Here is a 13,722-nt window from a genome sequence, read left to right as displayed (position 1 = left end):
ACTAAGTCCCGATAATGGCCAATTTTTGTGTGTCATAAAGCATAAGTAAAAAAGAGAACAACAAGTAAAGTGAAATTGTGAAAAATCATTGCCTAATCACATCAGAAACCTTTCAATTTCAATGGAAAAAATGTCCCACCCTCCCCGTTATTCAGGGCCTCCTTCATTGATTGCTTCCGGCGTTGCTGTTGCTCTGATTGTTACAGTTGTTGATGCTTTTCAAATTCAATTTTGTAGAAAATTGTATGTGTCCAGGCAGCCTACACGTATTCTTCTTCCCAAAACGTTTTTCAATTTATTTCGTCTGCCAAAATAATGAAGCCAAGCCTGGACAGGCAGCTCGAATCAAGCCAACAAATGAGTCTAAACAAAAACTGGAAAAAAAACATGCCGACACACACAGGCACACAGCAGAACAAAAAGGTCAAAAAGGTACAAAAACTAACTTAAAGCTGTCAGTGCCGCCAACCCCCCAGGACCAGCTTGGGCTGGGCCCCACATCAATGCCAATGGAAAATCGAATTTTTCCCGCCACCCAAACGAGCAAGGACCTTTTTATGCTCGAGCACGACGATGATTATGATGATGAGGGAGGGGTGCATAATGGGGGGCAAATGCTGAACGGAGCATAATAGCGGGAGATATAGGGGAAGACTCTGAGAGCATAATAGGGGGAGCAATATGTATGTATGAGGGTCTAGGGGGACTAAAAGTCAGTCCCCGATTATTGATTGAAGTTTCGTTCGTTGTGGAATGGGTCTAATGCTTTGATTAAACATGATTGAATTGTCTATGGCCTTGTTGCAGATTTATTTGTCTGACGAGCCTCGTAAATAAGCAAAAGGAAAATCCCTGCAAGACGGGGTCTCTCGTTATCTGAAGTGTGTGCTTGTTAATTTTTCGTGGAACAGAAGAGAACAAACAAGAAAATGTTGCATAAATTCTACATGGAATTGGACATTGGGACAGCAAGAATATTTGATTTATTTAATCAAAAAAGAGGGAACTGCCGGAAACGACCAAACCTCTGGCATAACAGACTCAACGGCTGAATATTTACTACTAGTTCAGCATTTATTCAGAACTTAATTTCCGTCACAAATGTAGCTTGAAAACTAATTTTAAACACATCTTCCTCAATATTTCATTCGCAAAATCTATTTACTGCGAAGTTTAAGTTTTAAAATGATTTAATTACTTTTCTATCAATTTCCAATGCCAGAGAGCAACAAAGTGTTGATTTAAATCAGAATTTCTCGTCGTTTAATTTGTACCACTTTGTAATCCACAAGTTGTGCTTCTACCCCACACTCAGATTTCCATTGTCGGCAGCCAAGTGGACATCACAGTTGCCATCCACCCTCTTTTCCAGTTTGTATTCTTTAATTGCTTAAGCATTTAATTTGTTTCACTTTAACAAACAAGGCACTAGAGTTCGTGTTTAGATTTTCATTTGCCTGCCCACAGAGACAAAAGGTGATTGTGGATGGAGAATGGTGAATAGGGGAGAGGAGGCATTGGGTAGAGCACTTGGGATTTGAGAAAGGGACAACAACTGGAGTCTGGTGGCAACAACAGAATAAACAGAACAAAACAATGAAATGCCACAAAGATAGAAAGAGTTGGGGACACCGGTAGAGTTATGTTTATAAAGCTGCCATGGGGTCTGGAGACCAGGTCTCAGTGCTTCATTTAAGTTCGTTCATTTGGTGTAACCTCGGCACAACATCTTTTCCCTCCCGCTTTCCATCTAACAATAAATGTACGTATCTTTCCTTGCAGATCTCAAGCAATTTTCTGCCATCATTCGAGGCAATTTCCCTGGCCGTGCAGAGCATTGCCAGCAAACTGAATTGGTCGCAGGTTGATATCTATGTTGGCGGTAAGTTTTCATTCCTCCTTCTCCACACTTTCCACCCATTTTCCTGCAGGCTTTCCTTTTCTGATCACTCGGCATTTGCATTGAAATTGCTTTTTTGCTTAAATGCTGAAATGGTAATGGAAAATATTCGGGCGGCTAGAGTTGAAGTTGGTGATTCAACTTTTTAAATGGTTTTTATTTTTCTTAGGTATTTTACACTTAATCTCAAGAATGGTGCGCGCATCTGTTTGAAGATGGTGGTGGTGGTTTCACGGGGTATGCAAATGAGTGAATATCTAGTTCCAGCGGCAGATTTCTTTCTGCAAATTAAAAGCAGGAAATCAAAGGGAAGCTTAGTTACTCTTCACAATGAAAGTTGCTAAAGGAGTCTGTAGCTGCAGCTTTTCTTTTATTGAATATATTATAGAAAATTAATTACTCTTTCGTATATATCTATCTATCCATCCCACATCTTTCTTTCTCTAATTAAATGTTTTGAAATATTCCTTCCCACTCCTTCCTTATTTCCTGTTTATATCTTCGGCCAGAGCTTCTTTCCTTATAGCGAATCTACAATCCTTCTACCCATCCTTATATTTCATTCTCCGATATCGCCCACCATCCCATATTAGCCAAAACCCATCCATCTCATTGTTATCCCACTCATTCTCGATTCTCCTGTATGGTTAGCGGAAAAGCTGTTTGCTTAAATGTTAAATAAACACATTTCCCAGAGCTTCGGTGGAGGGAGTCAGCAGTGGGCGTGGCATTGGTGGCGGTCGCGCCCACATAATACCAAATTATGGGTTCGCCAGCGAATTAAGAGAGAAATACACAGAGAACACCAAGAGAGAGAGGGGGAGAGAGAGGGAGAGAGCAAGTTGAGGCAGGAAGCTGCTGCTTGTAGTCGACTCTAAGTACACGTGTGCGTATACGCAATGCAATTAGTGGTGACATTATTATGATTAACGTTTCCTCTGTGTGTGTGTGTGAGTGTTTGCTGACAGCTAGAGAAGATAGCAGCAGCAGCAGAGAGAGACAGACGGAGAGTCAACAGAAACCGAGGACCATTAAGTTGGCACTGCGCTGCATTTGAAATTTAATTAGGTGACTGAAGCTAATCAGCCGGAACAGCCAAATAGTGCAGACAGATATAGAGAGGGAGAGAGAGAGATATATACTGGCTCTGGCTTTTGGTCTGGTCTCAAATATTCCGCATGCTGCCTAATTAATTTAACTGCCAATCAAATGCAGCTGCGCCGCGCCCTCAGGCAATCAATTAAAGATTAATCGAAAACAGAAGTTGCTCCAGTAAAAGTTTTTATTGCATAAAACATTTACACTCGGGGAAATTTGGAATCCATTCAGAAAATGAAAAATCACTCAGAAACTATACTCTCCTAGGTGTAAAGTCATCAATAGATTAAGTCAATAAAAGGAGACTCTCTCTCTCTCTATATAAATAAAGTCACTCTTCCTCAGACTCCAGCAGCATAGATACTTTTCCTTCCTAGCCACTCGTTGGCTCCCCCTCTCGGCTTAATTATTGGCCATTATTCAACTGTGGCAAAGTTTGTTGACCCCTCGGCAAAAGAAAGCAAATACGGCAAAAGAAGTGCAAATTATGTGACAGCAGCTGAACAACTAGAGAAATGGCATAAAAACAAAGTTGTAAAATAAAAGTACAGCAAGCCACAGGGAGATTCCATTCAGGCACCCGACAATCTCCCAAGAAGTAAAAATGTAAATTCAGAGCTCCAAGCAAACACACAAAAATCGTAACCAAAATTGAGATGTCCTGATGCTGGTATGGAGATGTGGCAAAACTAGGAGGAGGATGGCAAATCAAATGCCAGCTAATAAAATCAGTCAGACGGCAGTTAAAGTTCTATGGAGAGAAAGCATAAAAACGTTGCCAAAAACCAGGGAGAGTAAAAGGAAACTTTAGACGCACTCGAGAGAGTTGCTCAAAGAATAAGGGAAGATCTAGAAAGAAAAGTTTTGCGATAGTTTGGTTTTAAACATTTTGAGTTCTTTGAACCAACGCAATAACGTTGTCAATTAAAGATTTCTGCTCTACCCCTATAAACAATTGCATGTTTTCCGAATCACTCCGCCATGAAAAGTCCTTAAGCCACCCTCCAGACCAACACACAAACACACACACTGGCAACACAGTCAACATGTATAGAACGTGACCTCCAGTCCGATTCACACATCTGCGGACGAGCAGTCAGAGAGTGGAGGGGTGGCAACGAACAACGAACGACCGAACAGAAGTAGAGTCAAAGCAGTCCCCTGATGGCCGCTTAGTTGGGCAAACAGGAGGCAACACGCACACCTCCTTTGATTTATGCCCCACATGAATCCTGTGGGGGATGCGTTAGGCGGCGGAAGACCCTAACTTTTATGAATAATGCTGCAACATCTTTGTCTATAAATTGGCCATAAAATGGTGGCAAAAGAGCCAGCGGATGCTGATGGCCCAGGCCCAACATTAATCTCAAGTGTTTAACAATTAACGTGATGGGCCCTAGGCACTGGGCACTGGGCACAGGACTTACAGCCACGCCCCATTAGCATTGCTGATGGGAATGCCTTCCTTTTTTTATGACAGCATAATTAGGGGAAAGCTCTGCTGTTCTGCTGCAGCCCGAGCAGCATTTATGATTTGTTTTACACTAAGTGACAGCTAATGGAGTTGGTGACCATAAAAAGGTGGCCATATGCCAGAGCTTTCCATTTCCACTGATTGCTTTGACTTTCACTTTGACTTTGTCTGGACAGCCGAAACAGAAAATGCAAAAATCTTTATCGGAAATCTTTATACTCTTTGGCAAAATACGAAACAAGAAGTTTCTAATGACGAAGTTGGGTCCACTCCCTCCAGCCAAGCCAATCAATTGAACTATGGGACAAAAGTTTCTGCTCAAAGATTATATCTCTGCTGCATTATGTAAATTGTATGTATAGAAAAAGCAATTTGCAACTTTAATTGCATTTCAATGGACTGCAGCAACTTTTCCGCCCGCCCATGCCATTCCATCCCTCCCACAATCGAGCAACCGTGCAACAATGCGGGAAAACTGTCAAGAGTACAGCTGCAAAGTATGCTATAAGTTTTCAACTCTCTCCCCTCACACACACACACCCACGCATGCATACGACACTGACACACACACACACTCACACATGTATCCATAAAATAAACTTAATTATATTTAAGTTTTTATGCTGCCTGTCGCCGGCATGATAAGGTGTCTGCCACCTCGAAAATGTTGCAATTAAATAAAAGGAAAGTGTGTGGCACATCTTATGCGGAGAGTAAATTATGGCTTCATTTTGAATGCCACCCCCCACCCACTTCGAAAGCATGGAAATGTGCGAATAATTTGAAATAATGTTTGCACAACTTTTCGGCTGAGGCCTTTCGGGGTTAAGTTTTATGCCATAACCTTTAATGAAAGTTTCAACATGTACAAGCAGGGGCCATCTGTGATGTGTGCAAGTGGTTTTTGATGAGGGGACAAGTTTATTATGAGCATTTAATGGTCAGCGGTCGAATTGCGTGTGTGGAACATGTGGCTTAACTTTCGAACATTAGAGTGTGCTCAACTTTTCTTTGATATTTTTAAACAGAATCCAGTTAGCTTGCTTAAGTGCACTCATGAATATTTTGCCTTTGACAGGAGTAGCTTTAACAAAAAGGATGCACTTCAATGCGTCCTACAATATCAACTATTTAATGCACAGAAAAATATATATTAACATAATAGTATGTATCCATAAAGGTAGCAAGATAGCTGAAGCTTTAGGGCGATTTTTAAGCTCTCCTCATTTTCTAAAACTTAGTAAAACGTAAAAGGACAAGCCGATCTGTTTCCCATAAATTTTATAGCCAAGCAACAGCAGCGTTGACATCGTCTTTTCTTGGCATACGCCTATGCAAATGATATAACGTATACGCCACGTGTGACATGTGTTGATTACATTTCAGAGCAAAGGAGCAAAAGCATTTCAGAGCACAGCACTGCATGTGGCTTCGTTTAGATAAATGAATGCGGATCCAGTCAGCGCCCCGCAATCTGCTTCAATTTCACACAGCAACTAACCATTCCATTCCTCTGAGGACTTTCTCTAGCCGCCCAACTCTGCGCCATTCTGTTTTATGGTTTTGGCCAATTTATTTACCTGCCCGCCCATTTATTTGTGCTTTTGTATATTTTCAGCCAATTTTTTGTTGCTTACATTTTCCGATTTTCGCAGTGTCCAAAAAAATAACGAAAAAATAAATAACTTTCTACTATGTAACCCTAACGGAGAGGAAAAGCGCAGCACGTCGCATTTATTTCGTTTACCCGCTGGAAATTTTTGATCTGTGGCAAATCGGAGAAGAGAAGGAGGAGCAGGAGAGTGCTCTAGGTGGGGGGCATGCGGCTGTGGTTTCTGTTGTATTATGGATTTTCCAATGCAGTTTTTTTCTCTTTCCCTATTTTCTTTGAGAGCTCTTTTTGTTTTTGTGTGTGCCCGCCTTTTTACCTTTCATACTCTTACAGGGGTATAATGATTATTTAATTTTTTTTGTAAGAGTACATTATTTTACATGCAGGAACCCAAGATCAAATCCAAAAATCAATAATGGTATTACACCGAAATCATAAGTACGATGAGTCTTTCAGGGCATTTAAAGCTTCGGCTATTGATTCGAATATTTCTTACTGCTTTTTTTGAGGATTGTCGGTTGCCGGGCGTTGGGTTCTGGCTGCTGGGAAAGTTGATTGTAAATAACATCGCCTGGCTGACCAGACTCGCTGGCTAACCCATACACACGCACAAGAAAATGCTGTGGATTTAAAAGCACTATGCATACATGGATATAATCATATGTACACATATGTATGTAGGCACACACAGGCACAGACACAGGAACAGACACTCACACTGCCACAGCTGCAATTTACATTTTGAGTCGAGCGCATGAATAAAGGATACCCATTAGAAAGTAAAGCAATGCGGTTGAGCTATCTATTTGTGATAGTAGCTGAAATGCCTGTACAACAATAACAAAAAAAATTTAGACAATTAGTAATCATATTTCAATTGCAAAGTGATGGGAAGTCATTGTACGATTATAATATAATTTTAAATACTTACTTCTATGCTGAAGATGAGGGACCTTGTCTTGGCTTTATTTTTAAACAAATTGTTGCATAATTACTTGGCATATTTTTTATATTTATTTTAGAATGTGAAACCAAATAATACTTTTATCATTTATCTCTACTAAAATCAAATAACAAGGAGTGGGTATATTTTTATTACCCCACGAATAGCATATACCCTTTGAGAGAGCTCGGAATAAAAAGCACAAATGCAAATATGAGCATGAGGAGCACTCATCTGTATGGGTGTGCATTATGTCAGCGAGAGGAAAGAGCACATGTGTGCAAAAGAGTGAGTCCAATGCATCTGCGTATGTGTGGCTGTGCTTGCAACAGACAGTTGGCGTTAACTATGAGCTTTTGCTACGTCCTACCTCCGAGTAAGATGAGCCTTGGCCTTGCCCAAAGAATGCCAAGGAATTAACCACAGTGAATGGTTGACTGAATCCCAGGCACAGATGGCCCAACCATAATAAAGTAGGAAATTTCATCATGGTGAAGAGCAGCTCTACATTAATCAGAAACAGTATCCTGCCCTCAGGCCTCTGATGGGCGGAAGAACAGAAGGCCGGGAGCAGCTGCAATGGCTTATCAGGCACTCACTCACACGAAATGGTTGTCTCTGCCCTGGCAGTTATTACATTTTATTATCGTTCGCGGCGGATGGCTATGCAAATCGCCTGAAATGTTTCTGCAGCCTTAAACTTTGTCTTGAATATGGAATCGCAAGACAAGGCCAAGAGAACTGAACACACACAAAAAAACAAAAAGAAACCCAGCCAGCTTCCCATGCGACGTGTGACTAAGGCGAGGGCTGCAGCGCAGGAAGTCGTCCTCTTCGCTGGTGTTGCTCTGCAGAGCTGCGTAATTGCACAATTTTGCACTTGGGCAAACATGCACTGCGGAGCTCAGCCATAAAGTTTTTGGCCAGCGCAGCAGGCAGGATCTTAGGTGCTCTCAGACTCGCAGGCTTCTGGTTCTTCCTTTTTCCTTTTTCCCGCTTCCTGCTAATGTGGATGATGCCGCCAACAGCTGTCCAAGTGTTTTGGCAAGTTTTTCCAGCTCACATCTCAGTTAATTAGCGTGTTGTCAGCTGCATTGCTAATTGAGTTGATAGAGCGACACAAGAGAGCGAGCGAGAAGTGACACGAAAACAGCGAACAAGAGGCACGCAACTCCCACAAGTTTTTCCATTTTGCTTGCTTTTCCCACAGGGAACGGCCCCTTCGTGTCAGTTCTAATTAAATTTAATTCTCACACAAGGCTGAACAATTGCACAAAATGACACGCTTGACAGCTCTACGTATGCGTATTGTCATACTAGCTTTTCGTCAGAAACTTATACCGCACCCATCCCATTGGCCAGCTCCAAATCACAGAGCATTCTCCTTGCGTGTGAGATTCCATAAATTATGTACAGAAATCTGCACATTGAGCATGACAGCGCAGTAAAATCTATGGGCGGGTGTTTATGGGCTTTGCATTTGCACTTATGATCTATGGAACACTTTGGGCCAGAGACCATAACCCATAATGGAGACCATAATGGAGCCCGTGGGTCCAATGGAGGTGCATTGTGTGTTTGTCTTGTGGATTCCACCATTGAGTGGAGCATACATCATGCAGATTTTAAAGGGGGAACAACTTAACAGAGTGCTACCAAATGATAGATTTTGAATCCGTTTCCCTTTGCCTTTACTGTCCTTCAACTCATTCTGGAACAAAACCTAGACACACAACTTGAGAAATTCAGAATACTTTCAATAGTTATTTTTTTTCCTTATTATATACTTTGGGCTTTATATTAATCGATTGGGCCACCATGCAAGAGTCGGGTCATGGCCAGGAGCACTTTCAGTTCATCCAGCGAACGGATCGCAAGAGTTTGCATTGCCAAATTGGATTGTTGGTCAACAAGGCCAAGGAAGTAGCCGCTCAGGAGCTGAACGAGCGCAGTCGTTGCTTAAAGAACCTTCTCGAGGCGGAGGACAAGCTGTACGAGGAGGAGTTCTCCAATACGGTGAAGAACCGCATCGGCCAGGATATCAAGGAACGCAAGGAACATTTGCAAGCCATCAAGGTGGAGAACTTCAAAGAGCAGAACAAGTTCATAGAGGACAAACGCGTCCAACAGGTGATGCTCAACTGCTACGAGATACGCGAGGCACTGCGGCACCAGGATCTGCTCGAGACGAAAATCATCCAGCAGGAGCAGATCCTCGAGAATCAACGCAGGAAGCACCGCGAGTGCGAGCAGGAAAAGATCTGGCTGGAGCTGAACCGCAGACGCTGGGAGGAGTACGATTGCGCTCAGAAGAGCGAGAACGAGCGACGCGAGAAGGTAAAGTTGCAGGTGAAGCACGTCCTGGGCATCCAAATGCTCGACAACGCCGAGAAGCTAGCGCGTAAGGATGAAGAGAAGCGCGAAGAGGCCCGCGCCCTCAACGAAATACTCGAGCAAATACGCCTGGAGCAATTCGACAAGGATCATCAGCCTGCTCCGCCCAAGAATCTGGCATACAGGGACGAGCTTTTAAAGGAGATACATCGGCGCAGGTGCGCCAAGCTGGCCGTCTGGGAGTCCGACAAGGCCGAGCATGCCGCCTTCTGTCGCGAAACGGAGCGCCTGGAGGCGGAGGCCAGGGCAAACATTGCTCAGGCCAAGCGGGACCTCAATCGTGCCACCCTCGAATATCTGGCGTATGTGCGTCGCATGCAGGCCCTCGAGATGGGCATCGAGAAGATGATGGACGACCGCACGGCCGATCTCTACAAGGTGGACATCTGCACCAAGAGCAACATTGCTGAGACGACGCGCCTCAAGCGGGAGGAGGCGGCACGCTGCCATGAGATTCTCAAGCTGCAAATCTGCGAGGAGGCCGAGCGACGTCTGCGCCTGGAGGCCGAAGTGCGGGAGAACAAGATGCCCGAGAACCGCTTTGTCCACCCGGAGGTCACCCACGCCATGAAATTCTGCAAGCAGCTTCGCCATCGCGCCGCCCTGGATGCTCAGGTCATCGAAATGAAACGCATCCAGGCAGAGGAGAATGCCCACTTCGAGAGTCAGCTACGGGAGGCTGTCGATGATCCGATTGCATGCAAGAAACTGGCCAAAGAGTACCTGGAGAGTGGCACCGACTACCTGCGCGCTCATCCCAACTGGCGGGTTATGGCCTGTGACCCCAACAAATATGTGCCCCGGGCCCCCATCACTGAGCAGCAGTACAAGGCTCGGGTGGACAATGCCAGCCTGGACAAGTGTCCCTGTCCGGAGGCGGCACGCAGACATTGCAGCTTTATGGCTCTCGACGGTTGCGATTTGCCACCCGAAATTCCCTGCCAGAAGACCGAAAAAGCGGCCCCCGAAGCCCCAAAGAAGCCACATCGGCCGGGCTTTAGAAACTGTCACTGCAAGTTCTATTAATTGCATGCTTTCTGCTCTTTAAATTGTGTTGAAAGTTAGTTGGATATTTTAATATTTCATGATGTACACGATATACATTTATAAATAATTGTTTCGGCCTGTAAACCACACAATATATAAGGCTACAGTTGGAAACAGTCACCCATAAATGTATATCGTATTGATATCTATGCAAATAAATTCAGTTGAAACCTCACATAGATATTGTTATACGGAAAAAGTTAGTTTTATCAACTCCACGGTTGTCCTTTTATGCGCTGACATTTGCATAAGCAAACCACAGACAAAAACCCCTCAAACAGAGCTCATTATGAAACCAGAACGGGTACCAAGCTTCAGCCTAAAACGGGGTCTACCACTGGCATGCCAAATTATAAACCCAATAAAAGGGAACCAACCTAAACTGGAGGGCCATGCAACAAAACCAGAACAGAGAACAGAGAACAGAGAACAGAGTATAGACACATGACACCACCAACACTTTACGTGCCACAAAAACGCAATTTAATTTCGACAGCATATCTCTATCGCTCTCTCACTCTCTATCTCTGTCTCTGTCAATATTTTGCAGACGACAATTGGGGCCTAGGACTGGCCATAGCGGCCAACTTGCATGTACCATATCGCATTGAAATTGGCAGGACTGTACGTGACCTGCACGGTCAGGATAAGCCAGGCAAAGGTGAGTATCGCAAAAGAAACACAAAAATCACACTGGTCGCCTAGCTGTTGCTGGGTGCTACTACCACGGTTGAGGGGCTCATTGCATTTTGGGTCTCGACTTATAGCAATTATTATCACGGCCCCACTGGGCGATGACAGTACGCTCCGTTTGCTGGCCAGCATGGAAAAGGTGGTGGCGGATGGGGAGGAGGCGGCTGAGGCGGCGCCTCCGACCAAACAGCACACGAAAATACTTCTCATCGATATGGTGGCCAGCTCATTGAATGTCGAGCATCGGTTCTACAAATATCTGGCCCACCTTCGACGCCACCATCCCCCGCCACTGCATCTGGCCACTGGCGGGAACTCGAGCTCCGTTTCGGGGCTGGTCACCAGCAATCTGTTGGTGCTGACGCTGCTGAGCGATAAGCATCGACACTTTCTGAATGCCGCCGGTCTGATGGCCACAATGCAGAATTTTCGGATGCCACCACAGGGAGAGCAGACCAGCGATGACGCTTCGACTGGTGGAACCACCACCGGTGGGTCCGGGCCCCACCACAATGCCAGTGTGGATGAACTTTACCCTTACATAAAGCTCTTTCCCCTGTACGATCTGATTGTCACGCACATTGCCACGGCGGCGGCCCAAGCGAATGCCAGTCGAAAGGAAGCCATTCCCAAATATGATTTCATAGTGCTGGACATTGTGCGGGATGCCAACGTTCGGATGGTGTCCTCCAGATACAAATGGCGGCCTCTGCTCATCCTGGAGTGGAGTGACAGAAGGAGGATGGCGAATGGCGCCGCGGATGGGGGCAGCGAGGACTCTTACATCACCCACTCTGTGCAACCGGGCTACGATGAATGGCTGCTGGTGAGCAGCGTCCAATTGTGGCATTGTGGTGCCATCTGTTGGACCATCGTGGCCATCTGTGTGGGCCTTCTGATGATCATTGTGGCAGGCAGTGTGGCCGCCGGAATAGCCCTGAGGTGAGTTTTGATTCATATTTTTAGCCATCATAATGGGGGAGAGTATCTTTAAAGCACACAAATCTTAAGTGCCAATTCGTGTGAAATCGTAAGCCGGAACACGCTCTTCAAATACAAGATGAAACAGAGGCTTCTGGGGCGTAATTAAGATTCGGTTTTCGGTCCGGCAGCAGCAAACTTTTCCAGCGCTTGAAAAAAAATCAATTAGCACGCCCCAAAAGGCTGCCAGCCACTCGTTCATCTTTTCTGTAAATCCAATTGGGCATAAAATATACAAAAATATTTTTGCGAGCGGGAGAATTTTCATTTTCATCTCTCTGTTTCGCTTTTCCTGCTACCCCCTCCCCAGCTATTAGTTGGATGCTAATTGCTTTTGCCGCAACTCGAAAAAAATTGTTTGTTTGTGTTGTTCGAGCGAATAAATTGTAATTCAATTTCGCTTTTAATTTTATTAATCACGTTGGTGCATCTGCTCTCTAAAGGCATTCAGTTGGGTTTAGAATCGATTGAAACATTGTATGTATTTTTTATTTGGTTCGGGAGCTATTGAGGGCAAGCAAAGTTTATAGGAATATTAACTAGCTAAGGTCATGGGTTGGTCTGCACCACTATATTCAGCTCAAAACTCTTTAGACCTTTGGAAAAACACAATTTAATACTTCCATAGAGGGAGCCACTTACTCTAAAAGAATTTTGTTATATCTAAAACGTCCTAGGTATGCCAAAGGCAATCAGATAAATCTGTAGATTACCAAACGAATAGCTTACTGATATTACTGACCGGCCCCTGATAAGCCTATAGATAGATAATTACCATCTAGATACATCTATAGAGGGAGCCACTTACTCTTAATCAATTCTAAAGCGCTTCACAGATGCCCAAACCCACTTTAATTGATCCAAAGACAATACCAACTTGACTTTTGATTGCCTTTAAGCTACATTTGGATATGTACGTATCTGTTATACGGCTAATTATCGTGAACCACACTCGAAAATGATTTATGCAAGCTGGCCCAAAGTCAAGGGCTATCTGCATGCATCACTGATGATATATCGAAACAGTTAAGGTCAAATTCAAATGGTCGGTCTGTGGCCTGATTGAAGTTATCTACGTGAAAATCAATAGCTAACCGCACACTTCACGCACCCACGAATCAACCAGCCCAACCACCCATTCACACACTCTCAGGCCTCTCACTCTGCCAATAGGTGGACCATTAAAACAAGCATTTAATTAATTTATTACATTCGTCAAAGCGTAGAACAGGTGGCCACACGCACACGAGTACCACTGGAATTCCTGACAGTTGACATTTATGCAGAAGAAACCAACACATCGAAAGCGGCTGAAACAAATCATTGACTATGTGACATGCCAACGACATTTCCTGTTGTGGCCGTCCCCGAGGTATCAGCCCTAGACCACATCCTGTTTTGCTTGTCCCCTGATCATTCACCTTCACGCTCTCGTCCATTAACTGAAAATTGTTTTTTAATCGTTTTTAAGCTAGTTAGCACACAACTTTAAACCGCAACAATCAGAGATACTTTTTTCCCAGCCACTCTAAAATGCAACTCATGAAGTTTTAATTAGCGCGAGAGAGAAGTAGAAGCAA

At 44.1% G+C, this 13,722-nt stretch overlaps 2 protein-coding genes across 4 annotated transcripts in view; both read left to right on the top strand.

Moving 5' to 3' along the window:
- LOC117586021 overlaps window positions 1-13,722 on the top strand; it is a 52,634-nt gene that overhangs the window by 32,661 nt on the left and 6,251 nt on the right. For all 3 annotated transcript variants that reach the window (XM_034275855.1, XM_034275856.1, XM_034275854.1), the window contains exons 4-6: window positions 1,783-1,882; window positions 11,019-11,129; window positions 11,236-12,103. In XM_034275855.1, coding sequence (XP_034131746.1) covers window positions 1,783-1,882; window positions 11,019-11,129; window positions 11,236-12,103 — 1,079 coding nt within the window. The remainder of the gene's footprint in view (window positions 1-1,782; window positions 1,883-11,018; window positions 11,130-11,235; window positions 12,104-13,722) is intronic.
- Window positions 8,749-10,643, top strand: LOC117586023 (trichohyalin). The gene has a single exon (XM_034275858.1). The coding sequence runs from the start codon at window positions 8,846-8,848 to the stop codon at window positions 10,445-10,447; it is 1,602 nt and encodes a 533-aa protein (XP_034131749.1). The 5' UTR covers window positions 8,749-8,845; the 3' UTR covers window positions 10,448-10,643.

Source organism: Drosophila guanche, unplaced genomic scaffold (genome assembly GCF_900245975.1).
Source record: "Drosophila guanche unplaced genomic scaffold, DGUA_6, whole genome shotgun sequence".
In the NCBI taxonomy this organism is placed as follows: Eukaryota; Metazoa; Arthropoda; class Insecta; order Diptera; family Drosophilidae; genus Drosophila; species Drosophila guanche.
The sequence above is the reverse complement of the archived record's forward strand: the minus strand, read 5'-3'. Positions and strand labels throughout refer to the sequence as shown.

Excerpts from the sequence above, each read along its gene's own strand:
- LOC117586023 (XM_034275858.1), top strand. The coding sequence starts at position 8,846 with ATGCAAGAGTCGGGTCATGGCCAGGAGCACTTTCAGTTCATCCAGCGA.